This window comes from Zophobas morio, unplaced genomic scaffold (genome assembly GCF_036711695.1).
Source record: "Zophobas morio isolate AGI-343-1 ecotype UQ-CSIRO unplaced genomic scaffold, CSIRO_AGI_Zmor_V1 ptg000017l, whole genome shotgun sequence".
Taxonomy (NCBI): domain Eukaryota; kingdom Metazoa; phylum Arthropoda; class Insecta; order Coleoptera; family Tenebrionidae; genus Zophobas; species Zophobas morio.
Genome location: NW_026972122.1, coordinates 14,842,020 through 14,868,689, shown reverse-complemented (window position 1 = coordinate 14,868,689; position 26,670 = coordinate 14,842,020). Strand labels below are relative to the sequence as shown.

Here is a 26,670-nt window from a genome sequence, read left to right as displayed (position 1 = left end):
CTTAGCTTATGGTCGGGAAGTGATAATATTAATATTTAATGATTACATTCCTAATTTTACAAAAGAGAGAAATGCCAATTTTTTCGATTTTTAGGGCTTTGTTCATATAGTACCATTAACGTCTATTTTTATTTATTTATTTATTTACATACCACAGTTCTTTATGGATTTTATATTCCATGCCAACTTTTGATGATGCTTTTGACAATTTCACCTTTTAGAACAAAAATTATGTTTGGGTATACTATCATTCTTGAGTGCTCGTAGCACACACGCTTAACCTCTAAAAGAAACATATATCAAGTGTAACATATAAATACGTATAATACAAAGTGTTCTCACCTGACAGTAAAATTACAACTTTCGAACAGCGAATTTTACTCAATTATATTCGGAATTGTGATCTCCTGATTGATCATCCATTTATACTTTAAATAATGTAAATCAAACGAAACTACTTAATTCCTGAATTAAAGCAGAAAATTAAACAGAAAAACCACTCTTTCCGCAAGTTTAAAAAAACAAGAAGTGCTTTCCATCATCAAAAATTCATTCAGCTTCAAGAGTTAATTAAGAGAGACTATAAAGAATAGCTTTCCGAAATCCAGTCTAGTTTTTCTTCTGATCATAAAAACTTTTGGAAACTCATTAGGGACAAAAAATATCAAACAGCTATACCTGGCAAACTTCTTATGGAAATACTGCAATAACTTTTAATACCTCGAATACTACTCAATCTAATGATTTGTGCACTCCAAAAGTTAAAAAATTTAAAAACTTATAAAGTTTTCGTTCGGATTATTCATCACCTTCTTTCAAAACTTCACCATTTTTGTTTTTCTAAATCTCTCTTATTGCTCTATTCCAATCTTATCTAGTAGACAAAAAACTAACAGTATGTAATGGTTATAGATCTCAAAATTATATTCAACTGTCAGGTGTACCCCAGGAATCTAATTTAGGACCACTCTTGTTCGATTTACAACCTGTGTCATTACCAACTCTAGATTTGAACTATATGCAATTATACAGACCTACTCAATGACACCATGACTGAACTATTACAAAAATATGAATAATATTGTAAAATGATATATGGACTGCGGTTAAATATAGCATGATGTAGTATTATTCCATTCACTAGAAATCAGTTACTACACTTCTTCACAACTACACCATAAACAATCTTGTTATGTCTTGTGAGTCTCTTAAAGACTTCGGCATAATTTTTGATAATAAACTTAGCTTTAAGGAACATCAATTTACTGTAATCGAAACATCTCTTAAGGTCTTAGGATTTGTAATGAGGAACCCTAAACCTTTTACTGACATTATAGCACTAAAATCTTTATACTGTTCTTTTAGAAGATCTAAACTTGGATAATGTTCTTTTTTTAAATATTAGAATATTTTTAATATTAGAATATTTTCAATATTAGTGATATATACACCCTCAACACAAAAAATCAAAGTATATATATTAAGCTTAACTGTAACAAACCTTAATTAAATCGAACAGAAAAAAAACTAGTTCGTCCCTACGTCATTATTACCTCTGTCATAACTATTTGGGCCAAAGTTATTCTTACGCCTTTAATTATAAAATCATTTGGAACTGCCAACTGGCGTGTCCTTTAATTACGTTGGATTTATGATATTTCTGAAGTAATCAACTTTTTCTGCATATCTTAGATACGTTTTCGTGTGTCATGTTCGTTTTAATTAAAAGTGTTTACTGTTTATCGACTGTCGTGTCTATTATTACACAGTTTTCATTCCTGTGTAGTGTTACCGATAATAAACTTGATTTGCTTTCGTCTTATGCTATTTTTAGTCATCCGTTTTGTTTTTTCTTCACATTTCCCGCATTTGTATATGTGGACGGTTCTGACAGCATGTCAATGTTATTGGTTATAATGTGACTGAATCTTATAATATATGTCACAAATGGAACAGAATTATATCTGTGTCCTTCCTTCCTTTGTTGTAGTTATGGCGATCCTGCATACTGTCAACAAACTTTCAACATCACATTAATGCTATTTCAATCTGTGAACACCACATTCTGATATAACCTCAAATAATGCACACATCAAAATTTTCGTGACACTTCCAACAGTGGTGCCCAGCACACATACGTTAAACAAACCAAAAACCAAAAGTATGATCTATGTATATAAAAAAAAAACGTAGGTAGTTAGAGTCTTTAAAATCTTCGTATCCTGTAAACATATTTGGTAAAACTTCACCGCATCTGTTGAATTTGTATAGTTGACAACTGTGTTGTAGGGGTTTCGAAGTGTCTAAAGTAATTCCACTTTCTGGTCAAATTTTTATGATGAACAAACACACTTTTTTTGTAAACTGAACAACTTGCGTCTTTACAACTTCTAAAATAATAATACTGGGAAAAAATGCGCTTTCCGGAACAGTTGGCACTCTTCATAATTGTAATGGGTATACTCTACAGCTAATTTATGAGATGCATTTTTATCCGGACCAAATTGCACTTTTAACGAGGCAGATACAAACTCTGAGCAAGTTTATTCGCTGTCAAGTAATAAAACGAGTCGCTGCTTATGAGATTTTTACACGAGTTAAACTGTCAGTAATAAATCCATTTAGAGTAGCCTTCGTCTTAAAACATGCGTGTCCAAGCTTAATGCCTTATTACAACATTAAATTAAAATTACGCTTGGATACTAGAGCGACATACGTTCGAAGATGCACAACCAACTTCAACCATAAAATTTTTGGAACACCTGTAATTGAAAACATTCCCCTCTCTATCTCCTTCACCCCCAAGGCGTCCAATTAATTCAATATTCGGTTAATTTACGCAATCGACTACGAATGACAGATTATTTCCAGTCGTGACAGAAAACAAAACGCAAATTTCGAGGGATTATAACCCTCGCGGCGGTTGGACCAGCACTCAGACAAGATATTGCTTTAATTAGAACATTTCATAAAGCCCATTAATGGATGTTTTAAAACGTAATCTTCCTGAAACCATCGATAATTACTCCGCAGCATTAAATTTATAACATAAAACAATACTTTAAACGCATTTAAATATCAAATGGAAGCAAGCGCTTTAAAGAGCTTTCAGACTCATTTCTACTCGGGAAAACTTGCAGAATTGCCCGCCCGAAGCAGAACATTGTTAATCGACGGAAATGGGGCTATTTACGTTTATACAGAATTAATTTAAAATTTGCTCAAGCGAAAATTAAGTAAAATAAAAACGGCCCACCCCATCACCACCACACACTGAATTTATAATGTAATCGACAGAAATTCATCATATACCTGCGTGTCGGCCAAGATATTTCATTTTTAAGATTTTTAAATGGACTTACTCAAAAACCTGCCCAGAAAATATTACTGTTAAAAGATAACATCAATTAATGCTTTTATTTTGCAGTTTTTTCTTTGTACTACGTACTCATATCACAGAAAGGGCTTCCGTGTGTATTAGAAAAGTATCAGACTCATACTTTATGCCAACTTTTGCAAAAAAAAAGTGAAAGAAGTCAACTGAAAGCTTATTTAGTTCCAAAAACAACTTGATTTGAAGTATGTGTTCAAGACGGCTATTGTACTTCAGGGACGAGGGAAGTTCTCTCGAAATAACCTTGGACCAATTCTTTTTTGGCTGTCATACTGTTGTGCAAAGCATATAAATAATAATTATTTTCTTCTTTTTTTTTTGGAAAGTTAAACCTGACAATATTTCATAAAAATGGTTGAAATTTATTTTACAAATAAATCTCTGCCAATACTTACTAATTTATGAAAATAACCAACTTCTCAATAATAACATTTTATTTTTTTAAAAAGGAAAAACTTTTGATTGAAAATTTGAATCGCATTTGAATTAAATACAAAATAAAAAAAAATAATTATATGTATTTTTATATTTATTCGGAGTATATTATTTTCCATCACAGACTCATACTTTAAACACGATAATTATTAAAAAAAAACGTATTTCTACGTATTGGGTGCGCATTTATCAACAATACGCGAACTATACTTTAATTTACCCAATGCCTCATACATCTACTGTCTACTGCAGTGTGATCATTTAAATCTGGGCGTGTCACTCATTGCAGAGCATTTTCGGAAATAGAATCACTATACTAAATATTTTACATCAATTAACTCACCACGGGTCATTTTCTGTTAACTGGGAACTATGACCATTGGCGTCTCATGTGAAATGACAGTCATCAATCATCAAGTGCTGAAAGACAATTCACAATATCACTACAAAACGTAAGTCGGTTTTCTAGACGACAATAATCATTCTTGAACATTCAAGAAGTTGTCCGTGTTTGATTTCAAATAACTTGTACAACGGACGCCACTGCTCTGTCGTCCCAGTTCAAACCATTGTGAAGCGCACTGCAAAATATTTCGCCAATGGAAGCAGCACGTCTGATCCAAATGATCACCCTGTTCGCAGCTAACTACAATTGTAAATCCAGTATTTACCTGGGACAGCGTGAATGTACGGCTCTATTCAGTCGCGGCTCCGACGAGGCCTTCCCACTTTCCCTTTGCGAACCGTAGGTGTGGCGGCCGAACTTTTAAGTAACTTGTGCCAGTCTTGTTCACAAACGAGACTTCCTGATAGCATGTAGTAGCGATCACCTTGTACTAGGGGGGCGCCACACTTGCTACACACAAAACATTTGAGGTGGAAAACGTGAGGGGGCGCTCCAGGTTGTTGAGGCGATGGTCCTCCTGATCTCATGACAAATTCACTAGCTGGAATCATTTGGCCGCACGCTGAACACGCTCCTGAGTTTCCAAATAACCTGCGGGACCATTAAGAATACGGTAACATTAAATTTCTATAGTCGACAGTGAAGGAGGAAATTACTCTAACATAGGTTACTGACCAGTTAATCGCGTAACGAAACTAAAATCAGTATACGGGAACTTGAAAATATTTTCCAATCGGGGAAATAGATCACCGAAAAACTAATTACGTTAAAAGGGTGGAGTTACTCGGAATCAGGTCATTTACAGACGTTTGTCAACTTGTTATAATTTGTTAACAAATCATTACGGTGGATGACTTTGCAGTTAATGATAATGTATGATGATTTGTTTATGGATACGAATTGCTGTTTGTCTTTGTTCAATACACAGAAAGACCGTCTAGTACGCAAACGAGAGCGCAACAATTTTGTGGAAGATTTTGAAAACAAAACAAAAAAAAAACTACAACTATTGATTCAAGTTAAATTACAAAAATATAATGTGACATCATTTTTCAAGTTCTTGCTAACATGCGATAACAAAAACGATCTTATAGTCAACAATAGTTCTGTAACATATTTCTTAATAAAGTTAAGAGAGTCTATCATCTCTTGCTTATTAAAAAAATTGTATAAAAGTGAACTAATAAGTGTCTCTAAATACAACTAGGAGTACTGTCACGAGTAATGTTATAAGCTATTTTTTAAGATTTAAAAAGAATAAACCATTAAGCTATCCAAAAGTAAAAAAGAACCTCAGGGAACTGAAGGAATATTTAGTCGGTACTAATGAAAACGAATACCAACAATTGGTGGAGGCGCCGGGAAAACAGTATTACAGATTTGTTAAAATTATTCAATACCAATGATGACCTGCACTACAATAGGTACAGATACAAGCAAAAAATGCGGCACCAACAAAAAACTACCCCATTTGAGTGATAATAATGGTTTGGGTATTTCTTTAAACAGATAGTTTACTTGTAAAAGTAAAATTTATTAGTTTATTACTCGATAAACGCTTCCACAATTTTAGAATTAAGCAAACAAGTGTGGACCGCTTTTAATTCTTTTTAATTTGTTTATAAATTCCTCGCAGGCAGCGGTTAGACATTCTCTAAGAAATCCGATAATGACGGTTAAAACGGTCGTGTAACGTTTTTGCGACTTGCTCGAGCCTAATTGATACAGAAATCACATTTACCCGTAATGATAAAAGTTTAACCAATTACTAAAAAACTGGAAGCAGCTTCGAGATCACGCGATTTCAGAGAACTGCTAAGCCTCAACAGAGATTTATTTTATGTAATAATAAAAAATCTGCTGTGCCCATTAAATACTATATTAAATTAAAGCCGCAGTAAACCGTTTTTTACATTACCAACTTTTTCTACTTGATCTTAATTAAGATAATAGTAATTGTAAAGTAAGTCTAATATCAACGTAATAGTAGTCTTCCGTCCTTTTCGTCTACGCTGCTTTCGCCCTTTGCTCGATCAGACTCGCTTTAATTAGGAGTATCTTATATTGTGGAAAATACCGCGATTATCCGCGGGCACTTTCTGATTAACGAATCCAATTATAGTCACGTTGTACTGAGAAAATTATTAGTTGCGCCGTTAATTAGATTATACCGCGAACGGAAAGGTGGATTGATTGCAAGGGATGATCCAAGAATCTCACGCTGTTCGATGGCACAGTTCATCTTTTTTTTAAACGGAAACGATGATGTTCTTTACAACTAATCGGGTGGCTGTGTAAATTTGGACACCTTAAAGGTGACTTGCGTCATTTTTACTTATTTGAGTAAAAAGGCATAAGAAATTTTACATCGATGCCTCAGATAACCTCTGAACTTTCAACTTGTGTACGGTACTTCTAACTTTGCAGACTAGATGGCGCACAGGTAGCGTTCCACGAAACGAAGTGGGTCGTGCGGAAAACGGTAAATCACACAATATTTATTTTCGAGCGTAAATACTTGCTGTTTTTTGACGAAATGGCATCAGTGCCAATCTTACCAAAGTTACCAAAATCGCATAAACAAAATCTCCGTATATACCTACTGAATGAAGTACTACTAGTAATAAGAAAATTTGTTTCATTACAGCGTTTCGTTTGTTTCCTGTTTGACGAATAAGCGTCAGACACGCATCAGATTTGGTAATTAGATTAATCCGAGCAAATCCAGCTACTTTACAGAACACTTGATTAAAACATAAACGACAAGCATTAAGAAAATTCCTATCGCGGTATGGCTACATCATGTCTGTTTACAGTTTTTGATTTGTTGTCGCAAGGGTATGGTTGGTGTATGCAGTAAATTTATGGCATTTATCTACGTTGAAAACATAAATAAGTAACTTAGAACCATTTTTCCCTTGAAAGATTTTAAATAAAAGTTCAAGTGTGGCAGATGAATATGTTCAAGGTTCAGTAAAGCGTTTCTAAATGAACTGGGCACCTACATACCCGGTGTAGTATGAGTTAACATTAACATAGTCAGTTTTGGTATAAGGAGCATCTTGAAGAAACGATACAAGAAAAATAATGTAGTTTTATCCAATCTTACTAGTGGAAAAATAATATCAGAAAAATTGGTCGTACGGAGGAAAATGTTGACATTCTGACAAATTCTACGACGAGGAAAAGAAAATTACCTGACGCTACCAACAACCAATTCCTTTTGTGTGCCCACTATTTAATTGAATTTCGGGTGACCTCATCTGATGCATTAAAGGGAAGGTTGAAAATGTTTTGCTAACAACTACCAGAAGAAAAAGCCAGATTTTGTTAAAAACGTTACTAGTTTAAGAGCGAGGCGACGTCAAATTACAAAAAAGAAATGCTGGAATGTAAATGTATTTATAGAATTTATAATGATAAGTCGACAAAAGGATTCAAGATTGTGACACGAAAACAAAAATGAAGATAATATGTAAAACCAAAGAACAAAACAACCAAAATAAAATGAAAATGCCGGATCGAGATCGAACAACTCTAAAATTAATGCGAATTCATAAACTACAAACACAGGAGTACGCTAATGGATAAGGTTTAAGGACAAAATTTTGAGATGATGTCATTACATTACTGGTGGAGATAATCAGACAAATTTTGATTAGCATTTTACCATCTGCAGAACATTCCTAAAATACATATAAAATTTGACAATTGGTGAAGAAACGTTGGAGGTTATGAACAGTTGAGAATGCGGTAGCTGTGAAAATAGTCATTCCCAATTATTATTGTATTTCACTCTATTTTAATAGTTTGTCATAATAACGAATGTTTACATGTAAATGTAGAGAAAATATAATTCTACGGTTGTTAACTCAAATTTTGAAAATAAAATTGATTAAAACGACTATAATTTTTTTGTTAACACTTTTATAAGGAAATATCTCTGAATTAAAATACCGAATAACCTCAATTAGAATTAAATCCTCCACAATGATTTTTGAAAGCAAAAGACAAAAGATTCAGTCTTTCGTTTTTAACAAGTAACTTCCACATAACCATTCAGCCGTTTAGTTTCAAGATGAGAGTGTCTCATACATGAGTACAGAAAACTGAATATTTGAAAAGAAGAATTTTTTAATACATTCTATTACATATTTTAGAAATATTGTAGACAATGAACCAAAATTGTAAATTCCATGGTATACCACGTGGCAGGTCCTTAGAAGAATGTATCAGGATTCTAGTGTAACACTGCTCTGCGTACTTTGACCTAAACGACCTTCACTTGGTTGGTGTGCCATACAGCGTGGCGTGGAATTTGACCTTTAAAAATAATGGAATTTAATTATACCACTCACCCGAATACTGTTACAATAAAACAATGCATAGCAGATTAAAATAGTATGTGTTCATTGTAGTGCAAAGTGCCTTCACTTGCCAATAAAAACAAACATATTCAGAACAGTGTTGCTATACCAAGGCGCCAGTTTGTATATATTCTAATAGCTTCTACACAGCTTGGTGTGTTCCTAGCACCAAAACTTTTCTGAAATTCTTTCTTGACTACTAGAAACACAACTAGAAGGTGAACAACTTAGGACAGACTATGCTGTCGTCTAGAATGTTGTACAACGCGTCTTCAAGGAAACTTAAGAAATGATCTTCCGACAGACTACATAAATAATTATTTGAAATTAATATCATGACTGCAGTATCAAATCAAAGAGTTTTATTTTAACAATGCTCTAAACAAACGGAAAAATGACTATAGTAGACGTATGGCCGACGTTTTTGATGAAAATAAATTCTTATCAGCGTTAGACCGGTTAAGCTCGTTTCATTCAGTTTAGAAAGAAATAGAATACCAAATAGTCGTATACACAATTAAAAACACCAGACATTCAAAGGAAAAGCTACCGTCCGTAATAACCTCTGCAAAGTAGACAATCTTCGTTAGAGCACTCGTCGCCCAACGCGAAAGAGAGTGATTTCCGGATGCAAGTGTCTGGAGTTAATTTCAGTAGAGATCAACTTTAAGATCCTCTGAGTGTTTCTTTTCCGTCTTTTTAACGAAACCGCCTTAATTAATAAAGCTTTTCCCCTCCGAATAATTAGCCCGCGTGACCGTAGCATGAGCCGTCAATCAAATCGATCATGTATAAGTTTCACGTAAAAATAAAACGATCAGAAGCGTATTCATTATGAAAGCTATTCAAGTGTGGCGTTGCATAAAATTAATTAGCTGCCGTGTACTAGCGTTTTAATAACATCGGCCAACTACCCTGTCACTGCGGCGGGCACTCTTGATTAATGCAGCCACTTTGCATTAACAATCCGGTAAATGCAAATTCCCATTTGACAAAAGGAACAACTAATGTCCCCTGGACCCATCGCAGCATAATGTAAAAACCGCAACAATTAACGGAGGTGGAGTTTTCTCCTTTGGCGGTGCTGGCAGTTGAGAATCGATTCACAGTTTGGACTGGTTCTGTGGGTTCACTAAGCAGTTGAAAAAGAACCGTCTCCAAAATATTAACAACTAAACTGTTAATTTAGAAAATATATGTACCGTACAATAAATGGAATATATATGGTACTAGCTTGAATCCAATAGGTTCTCAGTATGGGAACATGAAATCGATTCACGACTACAGCTTTCTCCTAGTACTTTATAAATGACACTATAGTTCCATATTTTTCTTACAGGTAATATTTTGACATGGTGGGTTTTCATTGTCTGCTGGTGATACGCAGACTTGGTTCTACATATCTTGAATTTAAGGTTGTTTTAGATCATCGCTGCATCAAACTTTTTTACGTTTTTTGATCTTTTGATGCAATTATGTTGACATCCGTTTTGTAGTTATTTTTGCTGTAGTAATTATATTCATTTATTAAAACAATTTTCTTTACACTTTTACTTTTTTTATTACATTATTGCCCATACTGGGTGTGTATATTTCCGCAGATTTTTCCATAATGTTTTAAGGGGTTCGTACAACAAACAGTCAATTAATAAATAAAATCGTTTCAGTTTTGACTAAAATTTGGAGAAATGTTATAATATAAGATGAACATTGTAACAAAAAATAACCGCTACCTCGTTTCCGTTGCTTAAATATTTAGAAATTAAAAAGAAAGTTCCACCGCTGGCCCTTTGTTTTATTGATCCCTAGCAGCAAAACTACGAAAATGATAACAACAGTGGTGTATTAAAAGGTGAAGAGGCTAAAAATTCCAATGAAGATTTTGTCAATACATTAATTTTTTCATCTTCCACTTCAGAAATGTTATGAAAACCTGCAAGTTTTTCGGGCCCCCCTTTATTAGAAGTTTTTATTTGAAGAATTGTAATAGGGTCCATCAGTTGACTAGCTACTTTAATCTATTGGACAGATCATAATCTTTGAAAATCGGATCGACTGATGTCAAATTTTGTTGAATTCTTATCCTAGACGTCCAAATTTTTGAATAAATCTAAATTGTATAACAACATTTTGCACTTTAACTTTGAAATTGCAAAACCGAATACTCTGAAATCTTGCAAAACATTTTAAGGTTATAGTCAGCATGGTAAATCAATCGTTAACCAAAATTTGTTCGTTTATCAACTTCCGAAAATTGATCTGATCTCTTTTTGGATATTCCCTCGTTTAAGGTCAAATCATTATTATTGATGTATACCCGATGTATACCCTATAAGTACATTTTTATTAGACACGAGTTTTATTTTATCCACAAACGTCACCATATTTACTTTTATCAGGTTATGCCTCTTGAAAGAGATTTTATTTCGACAATTTTTACATCTATCTTTGATTTGTTCCTTATAATATTGTTGTTTTCTGATTTCATTTTTAGACCGGGTATAATTACCTTTGTTGTTTTTTCTTCAGACTTTTCAAAAATGTCTAGGCGTTCCTCTAGGTAGTTCTGTTAAATCAAAAGCTTGTAACACACACTCTTATATAAACTGCGAATAAAATTTCAACATGATTTTTTTATTTGACAAAATTTTAAGAGGAGGTCGTCATAATAATCAAACTTTGTTCGGTAATTTCGACTGTTTAATAAAATTGTCATCAGACAGGTAGACGACAGACAGACATCAAATACATACATGGGCAAATAATTTTGAACATGAAATGAAACCTACTTGTAAAGTAAAAAAAAAAAAACGTGAACTGGGAACATTAACACAATATAAATTGCCACACGGCTAAAACGGAGTACAAAGGAAATAAATATATGCATTGATATATTTTCAATATTGTTCAGTTAAAAATCCAATCGATGAGCTTTCCAATTTTTACTACAAAATAAACTTTTACAAACTACACTACCACTAATGTCTGAAACGCAATAATGTGTTGTAACTCAATTCAGCATTGTACAAACTGTGCTCCAAGCTTTTAACGTTAATCATGTGTAGTAATAAAATAAATGCTTGATGTGTTTAAAAACAGTTTCCAAGTAGAGTAACAACATGTTATTTCATTTCAAAGTCTTCTCGAGTCATTTGGTAGTCAAAAGAACAAAAATATGCGATTTTCGCACCAAGTAAATAAATACTTCATTAATGTAACAAATTTACTACACTTGTACAAAGAAATAGACGTTTTATAACAATATGTCAATGATGTTCACGTACAACTCATCATTAGCATTTTAAAATTTTGTGCATTTCGGCTTCGCACCCGCTCCCCAGCCGTTGACGGTAGGCGGAGCCGATGGGTTCTGTTAAGTACAGATAACAGTTGAAGTTGACCGTGAAGCCCCCCAGTGACGAGAATGGTAAAAGATAGCCCGTGTACACATTGACTGTCAAACATCCATCCAATTAGCGAAGTTGGGGATTTATTATATGCGCATGCTAAAATAGACTCAGACTGTTTACTTTATTAGCAATGTTTATAATATAAGACCTGCGCGTACTGATAATTGCAACTATCCGAGCCAATTAGGCCGGGACCCGCTTCTCATTAAAGCGCTTTTAGTTTTCTCCCTCATCCACCTCCATAAATAACTTTTGACATTGTATACACACCGAAACAGCAATGCTAAGTAATTCTGAGCCTCGGGTGGAACGTAATAAGTGCACTTTAATCGATAGTAAACGGCTTTGATGGCATAAAAGCATCAGATACGCTTCTCTTACGCGTTGCAACACAAAAATCGTAAACGCATACGACAAAGTGTAATTGCGACATAAGGAATTTTTAGTTTAAACACGATATCAGAACTTTTAAAAAGTAGAGTACTATACGAAAACTGCACTTTAACTGTTTACCAACACAGAAGTTCTATGTACGTAATATGTATATAGGCAACCAACATTTCAATTGCGTAGCACATTTAACAATTCTTCGTATTTGCCGGTATCCTCTCCTGTGTAAAAAAAAACTTATTTATACGTTTTCGAAGTACCGAAAATTTAAATATGCGTTAGAAATGGGTTTATTTTTCATTTTACCTATACATACTGTTATATAATATACAAGGTAACTTCGACTTGTCATTCATTTAGCATCATAAGTCTTCAAGAAATTTTTCTTAGGATACAAAGACGTGTGAAAAACAAACTTAAACAGAATTGTACCACTTAAAAACTATAAAACACTTTATAAATATTAAGGTTTTCATAAGCAAACTCCTTGTGCTTCCAAAACGAAAAAGGGTTTTTAACATTTTATTACATCAACTTTTCGGCCCTGACGCAGATGCATGATCCGACCCCTACATTGAAATAAATCAGTATTATTAAAGTCCCCATCTTAGATTCAATTATCGTAACTCACTTGGTCCAGGCTTCTAATATAACTACGAAAATTCAAATTTAGTCTATTGGTACAAGACAGTGCCTATTTTTATTACATACTGCGACTGAGAAGTCTTAATGTCTTTCTAATTGCACGCTTATGATAAGTACAGCAAAAATGAAACGAATGATTTTAAAATTAGAGGGATAATACTATGTGATCTGGCAACGATTTTTACACATTGTAAACTGCGTGCAAAAAGTGCTGTATAACTCGGATTTTAAAATCCGTAGCTCTAAAATGTTCATGACGGCCGCTAGAGTTGCTCCTATATGGAAATAATGAAGAACTAGATACATTAGGTGCAATCACCCCGAGTATTGTGTACAATTTATGTCAAAAGATTTTTTATCTGTTTCGAGAACTCTAACCCAATACTACGTCCTCTCATATAGGATGAATAGACTTATAAATATTTTATCTTTCTATTAAAAAGAGTAACCACTTCCTCACTATTGTTCGATTCTGGTAATTTAATTACTGGTGATTTTTAAATCGTCAAGTAAAATGTACAAAGTGAACTATCTTAACACAACATATTGTCCAACTTTGATTTCAAAAATGCGATAATTGAAAGTTAAATGGTGGTTAAAATGGTGAACTTTGAATGAAAGACGTCTTCGAGTTCTAGTATCGAGACGCCGCACGGTACACATCGGTTCCCGCTAATTGTGTGTATTATAACCTAAAAGTGTTATTAAAAGTTGTCAATATGACTAGGTCGCGATTACAAACAAATACTAATACTGTAATCTCCATAAGTGTTGAGGAATTGGAAGAACTCATCGAAAAAGCAACTGAGAAATTAGAGACAAAAATTGAGACAATGGAACAAACACTCTCCGTATTGATACAAAATCAAAAGTGCATATGTTGTGAAAAGCAAATAAACAAACATCCAGTTTCGAGTGATGAAAACAGCGAAGACGAATTAAACACCTCCGTAGAAACAGTAATCAGTAGGGAGCGGATTTCTGTCGGGCTAGACAAGGCCAAACTCGGTACGGCTCGTACGGGATGGGAATTCATTGCAGTTACCGGCTGCACTTCGTTTATTTGAGATTAGAATAACGCTGCTTCGTTGCACTCTGCTGTTAATTCCAGTTCTCATTTACTTAACCGTTTGATTAATAAATCGTTAATTGTATTTATGGAATCAAGTGACAATTAAATTCAGTGATTACCTATCACCCGCTACTGAGTCCCGGCGATGCAGCGCGTTCCCACCTATAATCGTGACGTAGCCCGACAGAAATCCGCTGTCTAGTAATCAGCGAGGAACCACTCAAAAAAACAGTTGGTAAGAAAAAGAATTATTATCGTCGAGACAAAAAGCATAAACAACAACGGACGCGGTCACTGTCTAAAGACAGCACCGGAAATTTTAAAAATAGAATAATCATAGGAAATGCCGAACCAGGGCCAGCTACACACGAAGTGAACTTTAGTGCTGCTACAAAGAAAGCATGGATCTATGTCGGCCGTGTCAAAAGAGGCACTACCTGTGAAAACGTGACGTCTTTTTTAACCAACAAATACAAGGGTAAACAATTTGAAGTAAAAGACTTGCCGGGTAACCAAGATGCAAGAAGCACATCATTCAAGGTGGGTGCAGACTTGGATTTTCTAGAACACTTATATAAATCAGATAATTGGCCTGCCGGCGTACTAGTGAAGAAATTTAACTTCAGGTTTTTTCGAAGACCCGCAGTTGGTAATTTCGAATAAAAAAAATTTATACCAATCAACGGAACAGCAAAACGATCTAAACAGAAGTTATAATCTATTTTTCTTGAACTGTCAGTGCATCCGCAATAAAGTGTGCCAGCTTGATGTATTCCTAGAAGAAAACCGGATTGATATATTTTGTGCTTGTGAACATTGGTTATTACCTGCTGAACTACATGCATATAAGTTATTAGAATTTGAAACTGTAACCTCCTACTGCAGACCAAATAAGAAACATGGTGGAGTGGCCATCTTTATTAGAAGAGGACTTGTTGCTGTTGAAATACCAGTTGGGAATTTCTGCATAGAAATACATTTTGAAGTAAGTGCTCTTCACTTAGTTGATGAGAATATAATTGTTATTGTAATATATCGGTCACCCTCAGGCGACATTGAAATTTTTTACAAAAATTTCGAAAGTGTTTTAAATTATCTTTCAATTAAATTTAATAAGGCTTTTTTCATTGTAACAGGAGATTTTAATATAGATTTTTTAATCAACAGTAACTATAAAAACCGATTTGTAGATTTAAGTTCCTCTTATTATTTGGAATATACTGTAAGAGATCCAACAAAAATAAATAAAAAAAGTGTAACCACCTACGACAACATTTTGACAAATATTTCCAATAAATATGCGGTTAACGTTTGCGACAAAAAGTTTGGAGATCACCTTGGTATTTGCTTCACATTTGAAAAAAGTTGTCCTTTAAAATCTAAGAATGCAAATAAAGTTATTAGAATTGTCAATGATAGGTGTAAATTATTGTTTAAGCAAAAACTTGAGGAAGTGTCGTGGGAGAAAGTATATATATGTGTCCTGATAACAGTGTTAATGAACAGTGGGACAAATTTATAAACTATTTTACACCACTATTTAATGAATGCTTTCCATTAAAAACCATCAATACACGTTTGAACAAATTAAAGTATTATAATTGTCCTACTGTTAAAGAATTTAAAAAACAACTTGACAAACTGTATGTAGTAAAAGAATGTGACCCTAATTTTAGTACTATTTATAAGAAAGTTAAAAAAGAGTACAATAATGTTTTGCAATGTGCACGAAAACAGTACTACAAAAAAAAAATTGACACTGCAGAAAATAAGTCCAAATCTGTATGGAACGTGGTTAATGAAATTCGAGGCAATCACTGTAGTAATAATGACGTAAAATTGTTAGGCGATCCGGATAAAATAGTAAATGACATGGCGAGTTATTTTGCAAATGCAGGTTCAACCCTTTTAAATAATCTAGATCTTAATTCCAGTTATCATCCTTCTAATATTAATTGTAACGAAAAATCGCTGTACGTCTATCCTACCACTGTAGAGGAGATCGCTAGTATTATAAATAATCTTAAAAACAAAAGAAGTAGTGGTTATGATGATGTATCAAACGTTATTATTAAAAGTTGTGCTTTTCAAATTGCCGCTCCCTTGGCACACATAATAAATAACTCTATAAAGTTTGGGATCTTTCCTGATAAGTTGAAGTTAGCCGAAATAATTCCGGTCTACAAAAAAGGAGATCCCGGTATCATTAACAACTACAGGCCAATAAGCTTGCTATCTTCCTTTGCAAAAGTTATTGAAAAAGTAATGCATGATAGAATAAAAAATTTCTTTATCAAGAATAAACTATTTAGCCCCGAACAACATGGCTTCCTGGAAGGAAGATCGACGGATACTGCGGTATTCCAGTTTTTGAGGAAAATAATCGACAGCTTAGAAAAAAAAGAAATAATCTTAGGGCTTTTTCTTGACTTATCGAAAGCATTTGATTGCTTAAATTACGACCTTTTTATCTTAAAACTAGAGAAATATGGAGTCAGGGGGCCAGCTCTTGCTTGGGTCAAGTCGTATCTGTCCAATAGATATCATAGGGTTGTTTTAGAAAAAGATAACACAAAACATGTTTCTCGAGCAAAGAAAGTTGTGATGGGAATTCCGCAGGGTAGTATAATTGGGCCTTTATTCTTTATAATATATATTAACGATTTGCATAAGGTACAAGACGGTAACAGCTGTGTCGTAAACTTTGCGGATGATACAAATTTGTTGGCCTGTGGAAAAGATTTCCCTTCAACGCTAAGAAAAGTAGAAGATCTCATGTGCCGAACAAACATCTGGTTCAATAATAACAAATTAGTACTAAACAAAGACAAAACTGTGGCTGTTACATTCCAGACTAAGCAAAATTTAGAGCTACCAAATGTAATACAGGTTGGTGACACTGATATGAGGTTATCAAAATCTACCCGATTTTTGGGAATCGAAATAGACTCGACCTTGAGCTGGAAGGATCATGTAGAATATTTGTCAAAAAAACTTAATACAGTCCACTATTCTATCCGCGTACTAAAAACATACTTAGATAAAAAACAGTTGCTAATGATATATCATGCTAACTTCCATTCTCTTTTAAGATATGGAATAATATTTTGGGGTCAAAGTACAGAAATCAATAGAATATTTATTTTACAAAAAAATATTTTACGGACCATTTTCGACTTAAAGTTCAGGGAGTCATGCCGGGGAATTTTCAGGTACAACAATATCCTTACAGTGACAGGACAGTACGTCTACTCGCTATTAATATTTATGTATCAAAATCAAAATGATTTCGAAATTCCAAAAAAACAACAAAACTATAACACCCGAAACAACAATTTGATGTTTCCAAAGCACAGACTTACGCTGAGCGAAAAAAACTGTTATTATGCGGCAATTAAAATGTATAATCATCTCAGTGACCCAATAAAAAAAATACAAAAATTGAATATATTCAAAAAGGAGCTATGCAAAATGTTGGTGCAACTAGAGCCATACAACTTGGACGAATTTTATAATTGTAAATAATTAAAATAACTTATCATTTAAGTCAAAATTTGTGTTTTATATGTAGTTATCATTTCGTTTGTTAATTGTGTTATAAAAATGTCTTCGTTATATACTGCAAATTATACTTTGTCCTGTATGTTTATCGATGTTATTTTATTGTTATTTATTTATTTTATTTGACGTTTCTTGCCCTGTTTTATATAATGTACCTGTGCAAGAATAAAGATATTCTATTCTATTCTATTCTATTCTTCTGGGCACTCAATTGAATATCTTTGAAAAGACAAAGTATACAATATTCTCTGAATTCAGTGATTACTGATTACTCTCCAATGACCAGTCATTATAAAGTAATACAAAGCAAGTTAAATAACATATATTTCCAAGGGACACAGCTATGGTGTTGTTGAAAAGGGACGATCAGGAAATGAAGCACTTATTAGATCTTAGTTTCTTTTCACGGATTTGTAAATTGATCTGAACGTGGGAATTCACAAATAAAGTGGAAGAAAGTCCATATGGAATAGAAAGGTTCATTAGTAAATACAAATAGTTTGTCAAGTGAAGCAGTGCACCATAGTTACACCAAAGGGTGTTCACAAATGATTCTGGCGTCAATAAAGGTGCCTCACTGTGGTAACAAGGGGGACAAAATAATTGACAAAAGACATTTCAGAGACAACTTTAATATCAGAATATGATAATTTATATACTCGTACACCAGGTATTACATAAATGTAAAACTATTTGACTAATTAGATCTGATTCTTAACTTGCAGAACACGATCACCAATCCGCGGTTGTTTTAATAGAGATTAAAAAAAAATGCGTTCCGGTTTATGACTTAACGTACAGAAGGCATCTGAATAGATTGATAAAATAGAAACATGTTTTATACAGCGCTAAAAATCACAAATAAATATCGAATTCAGTTCGTTTCAATTTTATTTATGTTATGTAATTGTTAATATTGTAGTAGTAGTAGTAGTACAACCCGATTATCCCTGCGTGAATTATTATTTAGCTTGGTTACAATAAATTTTCTTTTACATTCATCAAGTGTGAACATGTGTAGGTACATAATTCAGTAGTCCTGAGAAGTGCCTAAACTGAGGGCCTACTTTTTTACTTTATGAGAGGACAATTTAAGGTTTCTTTTACTGTATAGCTTTTCTTTTAATTATAAAAGATAAACTGTTGGGATTATTATACCTGATTCGTCCCCACAAAGGACAGATTAACCCAGTAGAGAGTTAAAATCTAATCATGATGTATAAGCTCTTCAAATATCCGTTTAACGACTTTGAGATGTACTTTTCTGTGAATTGCATTTTGCATTTCTTAGAATAATAAGTATAACTTTCAAACAAATCAATTTCATCAAATCAAATTTAACCATTTGTATAGTATAGTAGTAGTATACATATATCAATATTAACACTGTAAGAATATATTCCAGCAAACACTTATTTTGCAAAACTAAAGTTTTTCGGTTAATTACTAAAATAATGCAGTGGCTCATTTTTGCACTGGTAAGAATAATGACCATCGTTCGTGGCCATGGTCCTAGCTATGGAATCTTTTTGCATGTGTTCAACAAAAAAAACAAGGAACATTGTTCATAAAGATCAATTTTTGACTATCTATCGAGTTACTATTACTGTATATGAGTAAAGACCAGACAGTAAGGAGTGTATCATTAATTTTTTCTGAATCGTCTTTCATTTAATTAATATTTATATAGAAAATAAGACTAAGCTTTATTTGTTTAAACAACTCACAAATAACTGTCGTTGCGGATGAAACTTCAATACCAAAAATTTTAAATGCTCTACAAAAAGTGTTCAGTTCATAGGTAAATTTAACTGTATAAATATTGAAAGTGGTTTTTTCGACTTTTACTGATAAATTAATTCGCTTGTTTTAATGTAGATCTATTTGGGCCATACTGAATACTCAAACGATATTGATTTCGTGTTAAAATCTGTTTCGTCGCCTCATATTTAAAGATCGCAGTAGATGCCGTATATCAGCAGTGTTCTGACAATCGGAGAACCACATACCGTGGAAATACAGTTTAAGTGTGTAGGTGGTTATATTTCAACCATACCCACATGGTTTTTATAGTGAGTTTTTAAACGTTAATAAGTCTTGTTCTAGATCACCAGATTCATCGATAATGAATCGTGTATAGCAAACCGATGGTTCACTAACTACTTTGAAAGAGTAACCTCAAGATACTTTACACAGAGATTACCAATTTCAAGTGGTATTAATATCATATTCATACCCGAATCATCTGCGATCGACTATCTTGAATTAGTCTACGTCTAAAATATCTATTTCTTCAAACTGTAATAAAATCGGTTGACTCCTTCTAGACGCCGCGTTTTTTTGGAACGTAGTGTATTTACTCCGACAATCGTGTCGTCCTGACGCAGTAGACGCCTTTGTCGAATATCACCACATCGCCTTAAAGCAAACTCACATCTGGTGGATGGGGCAGCGTCGGCGGTGTTTGACAGATTTAGCAAGCGCGTGTGGCGTTAATATTGCAGAAAAGTGAAAGCGGTTGACAGAAATCAGCAAAGGTGTTGGAGCGATGAGGAATGGAGGAAATAAAGAGTCTTTGTCGCACTAGGAAAATGTATGCAAACGGTGTTAGGAGGAAAGTGGGCATGTAATTGGTCCCCGCCGCGACGCTTCTATTGATTGAGGCCCCCGGCGGCGCGGCCCGGAATCGAGTTAGGCAGTTCTGTTCCCCAGAGTCCCGCGGCCCCACGTTATCGCCGGCGCCTCTGTGCGTCCGTTCCTCCGTCGTGACAGTCGGCATGGAGCCACGTCCGCGCCGCCACCGAACGTCATGTTTCGTTACGTCCGTTCCGCCGCCGCTCGAATATTAGCTGGAAGGTCGAAATAAAAGTAATTTTGGTTTGGCTCATGCGGTCATCAATCGTCCACTATCACTACTCGGATCTTAATTATCAGAAAAAACGTCGATGTCAAAGCAGTGTAGCGGGCCCCGATCAACACACGACACGAAATTAAATTTAAAACGAAATTAAGGTCATTGTGGAATGCTGCTGACCCGTTTCTGATATCGCAATTATGCGTAACGAAAAAAATGTTATTTCGTTGGTAGGGCTGTTATCTTGGGTGTACACGAGCACGCTTCTTGGTGGTAAAAATTAAACAGTTTGGTTATGTTGCTTATTTTTCTTTCCTTCGTTTATTTTGATTTCCACCTACGTGTAAGACAAGGAACGCTGATAATTTATTTCTTACCCTCTTCGGGGGTATCTTACCTCAGAAATCTAATATAAGTCTATTACTTCTCATACTATTAATTAGCAATATTGTTGAAGGATGTGGAGATACGATAAACGCAAGGGGAACACCCTATTCCAGCAATATTAAAGATTTGACCCTTGCAAGATCAAAAAGAACGAAGAAATAAATCCGTCGTTTCCAGTGTACAACATTTTCACCAGCTATATCAATCAATTATTGTATTTAACTGCTGGTGATGACGACATCTCACAGTCGCAACTAACAGAGAATCTTCTACGAACGCAAGGTATACAATAATAGAGTGATGGTAAACCAGTTGACTAAATCGTGGAAATTAACAAACTGTTTCAATATATTATTTGTTTTGTGCAAGTCTATTATAATATGGTGTCCCTATTTAAAATAGTTACTCGTAAGATTAATGATATATTTAATTGATGATCTGGCACAAATAGAGTATACCAAGCCGTTCTTTCCGCAAAATCTATTTTCACATTTCACACTTCATTCATGGTTCAATGTCGAATTCCACGTAGTATCTAAACTGAAAATATCTACACAAACCTAAAGCCGCACGAACTTTAACATAAGGAAATAAGTTCATTGCTCTACAAAAAAAAAAATTAATTTTGTCAATCTTTAGGAATACAATTTAAATTGTTAAAGAAAGCGTTTCTTTCAGTAGTCGTAGAAAATAATGCACAAAAGCTGCAGAAAGATGTCTTTAATCATGGGATTTTCACGTTTGGCAAGCCATTCGTGCAAAATCTGCCATTTTCTGTGCCTGTTACGTAATAATTAATTACACAATTACAGTAAACCTGATTGTACATATGGTACATTATAATGTAAACAGAACTAACAAGCAATTAAAAACTGTATACAGAAAATATGAAACTGTGAAAGATAATTATACAGATATCTATGGATCACCACGTGAGGCACACTAAGATTTCTAAGTGTGGTTTACCACCCCTAGAGAAGAACCATTCATGGCTCTTTTCACACTACATCGACGGCTCTCAAGCACAACCGGAGAGTCATAGACGTCAATATTTGATCTGAGATAGGATTTATTTATGACACAAGTGCCGCATTGTTTACCTCGTGTTCATTTATGCACTCACGTACTTCTACAGTAATGTATAGATTGATTTTGTTACTACTTAACTTTGTTTTACCTTATTGTGATATATTGTTTGACTGTGAGAAAAGTATTATTTTATCCCGGCGAGTAGTAGGGTATGATGGATGAAGTGTTCCGATTACTGATGAGCTGACAGTTAACACTTAAACATTTTTGGAGTCATTCTAATCTTACTAGGGGGTTCCGCTTCTTAGTTTTTATTGAATGTTTTGAATGATAAGAGTTTAATGCTTCAGAAGAGTAGATCTCTGGGGTTTAATCAGTAGACTCCTAAATATATGTAATTTGCATATCGATTATTATAATTATGACAATCAAATCTTTTAGAGGATCTACACAAATTGAAACAATTAAAAACGACTGATGCTCATCTCTGCATAATTTACATATTTCAGATTTTTTAATGTTTTGACAAATATTGGTTAAAATTTATAAGTATGAATTCGTTTACAAAAACGCAAATTGTCGTTTACTTTTTTACCACCGGAATCTGTAATCACAAAGTCGAGACTGTGATTGAAAATGTCAGTTTTTGCTGAAAACTTGGACTCTATAAAAGAATCTAGATTTTGACAAAAAAATAAAAGTGCGACTTCAAGACTCAGTGCATCAAGATCATGATTTTATTAAACGAATTATTAATTTGTCCCAAAATAATTTAAAATTTTGAATTTCAGTTTTGTTGTAACGATCTGTGTATTATTATACATATATGGCTTGCAAGTGTTACAAAAAATGAGAAAATATATGTTTCTAACTAAAAATATTAATAAGTAAGTATTTGATCGTGATTTCTAAGATAGTGAATTCTACAGAGCAGTAGTTTTGCTGTCTATGTAAATCTATGTATACGAATAGACTATACTTTCATCCGAATAATAAAATATGTAGTATGCTACTTACATAATATATGGGTATATTTTGGTCAAAACTGCTGCATAGAATTCCGGATTCAACGAATCAGTTACCGGATAATAGAATAAATCTGTCACTCTCAATATTTGGAACGAAAAGTTTTTATTGTAAACTTTATTATTATTAATACTTACATCGTGAAGTAATCAACAAAAAAATGTTCTCTCGTTGGTGTTCGATTTCCTGCTGTAACCAGTCCCCATCGTGAATAGCAGACAAATTAGAAAACAGAATGTTCGTCCAGTGCCAACTTGAGGACATTTATTGTTGATCGCTGCAGTTCGCTTTGCTCACTACATTTCTAGATTTACAGCACATACAGTTGTACAAACAAGTAGAAGTACCTATTACTGTGACACCCAGTATATATAATATAATGATTATGTATTACGGGTATACATAAATGCTGATTATTTACTTGTCCATCCCTACGTTTTTCATAATGGAAATACAATATGTTCCTGTAATGATAATATCAAAGTTGATATTGTGTACATTTCTGTAATAGCATTTGACTTCAAAGTGAAATATATATTTGAATTTTATTTATCTCTCAATGTACTCTACAGTCGCCACTCCCTTCAGCACTCAGTTTCGCTTTCAAAATAAATGTATCCATTAATGACTCAGTCATCTTTTAATATTCCAAAAAAACATTACATGTTCTAATGCTAATGAAACAAAACAACTTGTTTGTATTTTCGATATATTATTTTAAAATTACGCCAAAACAATTCTGTAATTTCTGTATTATAGCTAACGCTGAAGTTTAAGAATAGTCCAATTCTTAACAATGTCGTGATTGTAAAGCCGCAATAGTTCACTCGATTATCGACGAAACTTCTATGTCTTATCCGGTAACGGGCTTAGAACTATGCAACATAAAATATTTTCTGCGGTATTCAAGTACTCTAAACCCAAAGAGAACTCAGTGTTTTGTATCGATAATTCGATATCACTAATCACAGTTGTTCGTATTCTTTCGTTCACATTTATAACTTCAACATGTTTCGAATACCTTATTTGTTTATGTTTTGTACGTGCAATAATACCTCTACAAAATCATATTTTGTGATTTTCATGTGCTTTCTTTTTTCGAAAACGGAAAAATGTCGGTGAAAAACCTTCCACTCTTTAGGTGTTTCATGACTGTGTACAGCTGAATTTCCTGTAACACATTCATAGTGAAATCCGCAACAGTGTCTTGAATTTCCGGAGTATGTAACTTTAATAACCCAACTGACACAAAATAAAAATAGTAAAGAACCGAGTCCTAACCCCTGGTGAACCCTAGATGTACCACACCATGTTCTTGACCCGTAATTTATTTAAGACTTATTCGGAACAACACACAATATGAATGATTTCTGTTCTCAGAAAGTCGGTCTCTTGTCTGTATCAGCGCTCGCTCCGCTCTCTGGAATGAAAGACTGTTTGTCGATCAATTGGCATAAAACGGCGTGTTCCACCACTTTCGTCGGCGGCAAAGCTTCGGGTCTGTTGGGTGTTTAGCGAGTCAATTGGGGCGCATTTGAGCTAACGCGATCCATAATCAGCGCTTTGTGCATTATGTATCGGGCGGTGCGTGCTACAAAACTCGATTTGACGACGAGCCCGGAGCACAATCAGACTCCGGGATGCATCCAATCAAGCGGCAGTGCAATAAGGTCTTCGTGCCACCTTTCGAGCAATCAAACTCGACGGTTAGGCGCATTCTCGCTTTACGACACACAACAAATTGAGTTTTCGACGAAACAATAATAAATTGTGTCCGGTGACGTGGGCTGATAATCCGAGGGCGTAATATGGAGCGGGCCGGAACCGAGAGCCGCTTTTGGGCCGAAGTCACGTGCATGATGAGAGAAATTAGGCATGACAGAAGAATTGAGAAGTCTGCGTTACTCATAATGAAGCAAGCTACGACACCACAGTAACGTTTACTATAATAAACTGTTTTCTTTTTTTTTACTTCCTACGATATAAAAATGTTCAACCAAAAAGCTTAAATATTTCTCAAAAGAACAACTTTATGATAAGAAATAACTAACACTGAAGAATTAATTAATTAATTAATTTTAATTAATTAATTAAATCAATTAATGAAAGATTGATTTAATTAATATATACTATATATTAATACTTAGGTATATATTAAGTTTTTTCTTCATTTCATATATTTAACAAGATAAATTGTCTCCGAAACATCAAACTTGTCATATAACAGATCTCGTTGTTATCAGAGACCGGACGAGAGCGAGTAAGCTTCAAGTCGGCCATAGGTTGCAAATTTAAGTAACTAAACCTGAATTATACGATAATCGCTGCGTTTTATATGTAATGTGTAGTTTCAACGCCTATGATTATGCGTGCATTTGAAGGAAAACTAACCCTTTCTTTACAGCATGCAGTTAGTCTATGATCGTATGAATAATCATCTGGGAATATTCAAAAATAGTGGTACAGAAGTAAATATACAATTTGTGCAGGTACATGATATTATAAAAGTCGCTAATTTGCTTTTTAATAAAGCCACATGTCCTAAAACGTTCGAAAATTATTTTATCAATATGTGTGGTAAAGCGGTATTCTGAATAAAGGACAACTCCTAAATCATTAAATTAAAAAATATGTTCGAAAATGATACAATTTAAACTCAGTCGAGCAGCACACTTTGTAATCGAGTCATCCTTAGATTTTAATCCTTATGACTTCTGATTTGTTAACGCTGCATCTAAAGCTACGTTCTAAAGAGTTATATATAATAGCCATCCACAAAGGTAAAAATTAAGGCCCTTAAAAACTTTTAACTTTGATTTAAATTTTGTGTTAATCTATTAATCAATTTCTCTGCGTCTTGAACTAACAGCTGTCATATGAAACGTCCTTTCTAATCTTTCCTCGTTCTGCTTGTTGTTGGAGAAACAATCATTATATTAAAAGTTGTTCTTTAGCAGGAAACGTCTAGGATTTTCGAAATAGATAGAAGGTGTGGGGGAGGACTCGATTCAAGAGGCTTGGGATAAGTTCCGGGAAGAATTTCTCAACAATATTGTCTACCGTGCCTATTTTTGCAACGCATTACAACCATGTATGACAAAGTTTCGAGAAAGCTCGTCATCACAAAGAAAGGAGGGAAGTAGGAAGTCGAAAGCAAAAGACAGCCAGAAAGTATTGAAAATGTTAGATATATAATGAAGCAGGCCCGTACAACATCCATACATCTAGCGTAGCAAACAGAAATACTGTAGCTTGCCGAATAATACTGCGAAAACATTTAGCACTGTTTCCTTATCGAGTAATGTGTGTACAAAAATTACATGAAGCCGATTTTGGACACATTTTATGACCTACTGTTGAAGAAAATCTTTCATGCAGACGAAGCCTGGTTCCATTTGAATGGCCACATTAATTCTCAAAATATGAGAATATGGAGCTCCGAAAATTCAGATTTTTATGTTTGAACTCCCCCTCATCCTCAATGACGGATATATGTCTATATCCTTCCAAGGTACTTATGGCAATATTAATCATCTCATTAGTAATTCTGTTCAAGGTAACTTATCCGCTGCTAGATACTTGTAAGAAATTTGCCAGATCTTATTTATACTGCAACTTGACAACGATGAAACAGAAATATGTTATTTTCAACAAGCCGGGGCTACAGCACATTTGGCTAGGATCACAACAGCAA

General features: G+C 34.0%; 1 protein-coding gene across 2 annotated transcripts in view; it reads right to left on the bottom strand.

The window, feature by feature from the left end:
• Nucleotides 1–26,670, bottom strand: part of LOC135130698 (LIM domain transcription factor LMO4.1) — a 330,823-nt gene that overhangs the window by 46,768 nt on the left and 257,385 nt on the right. The window contains exons 6-7 of one of the 2 annotated variants that reach the window (XR_010280834.1): nt 4,501–4,826; nt 4,173–4,249 (exon numbers count right to left, since the gene is read on the bottom strand). Coding sequence is in view for 1 of the 2 variants with exons in the window: in XM_064058137.1 (XP_063914207.1) it covers nt 4,529–4,826 (298 nt within the window). In the remaining variant the exon portion in view is untranslated. The remainder of the gene's footprint in view (nt 1–4,172; nt 4,250–4,500; nt 4,827–26,670) is intronic. The other variant, XM_064058137.1, reaches the window with a different exon arrangement.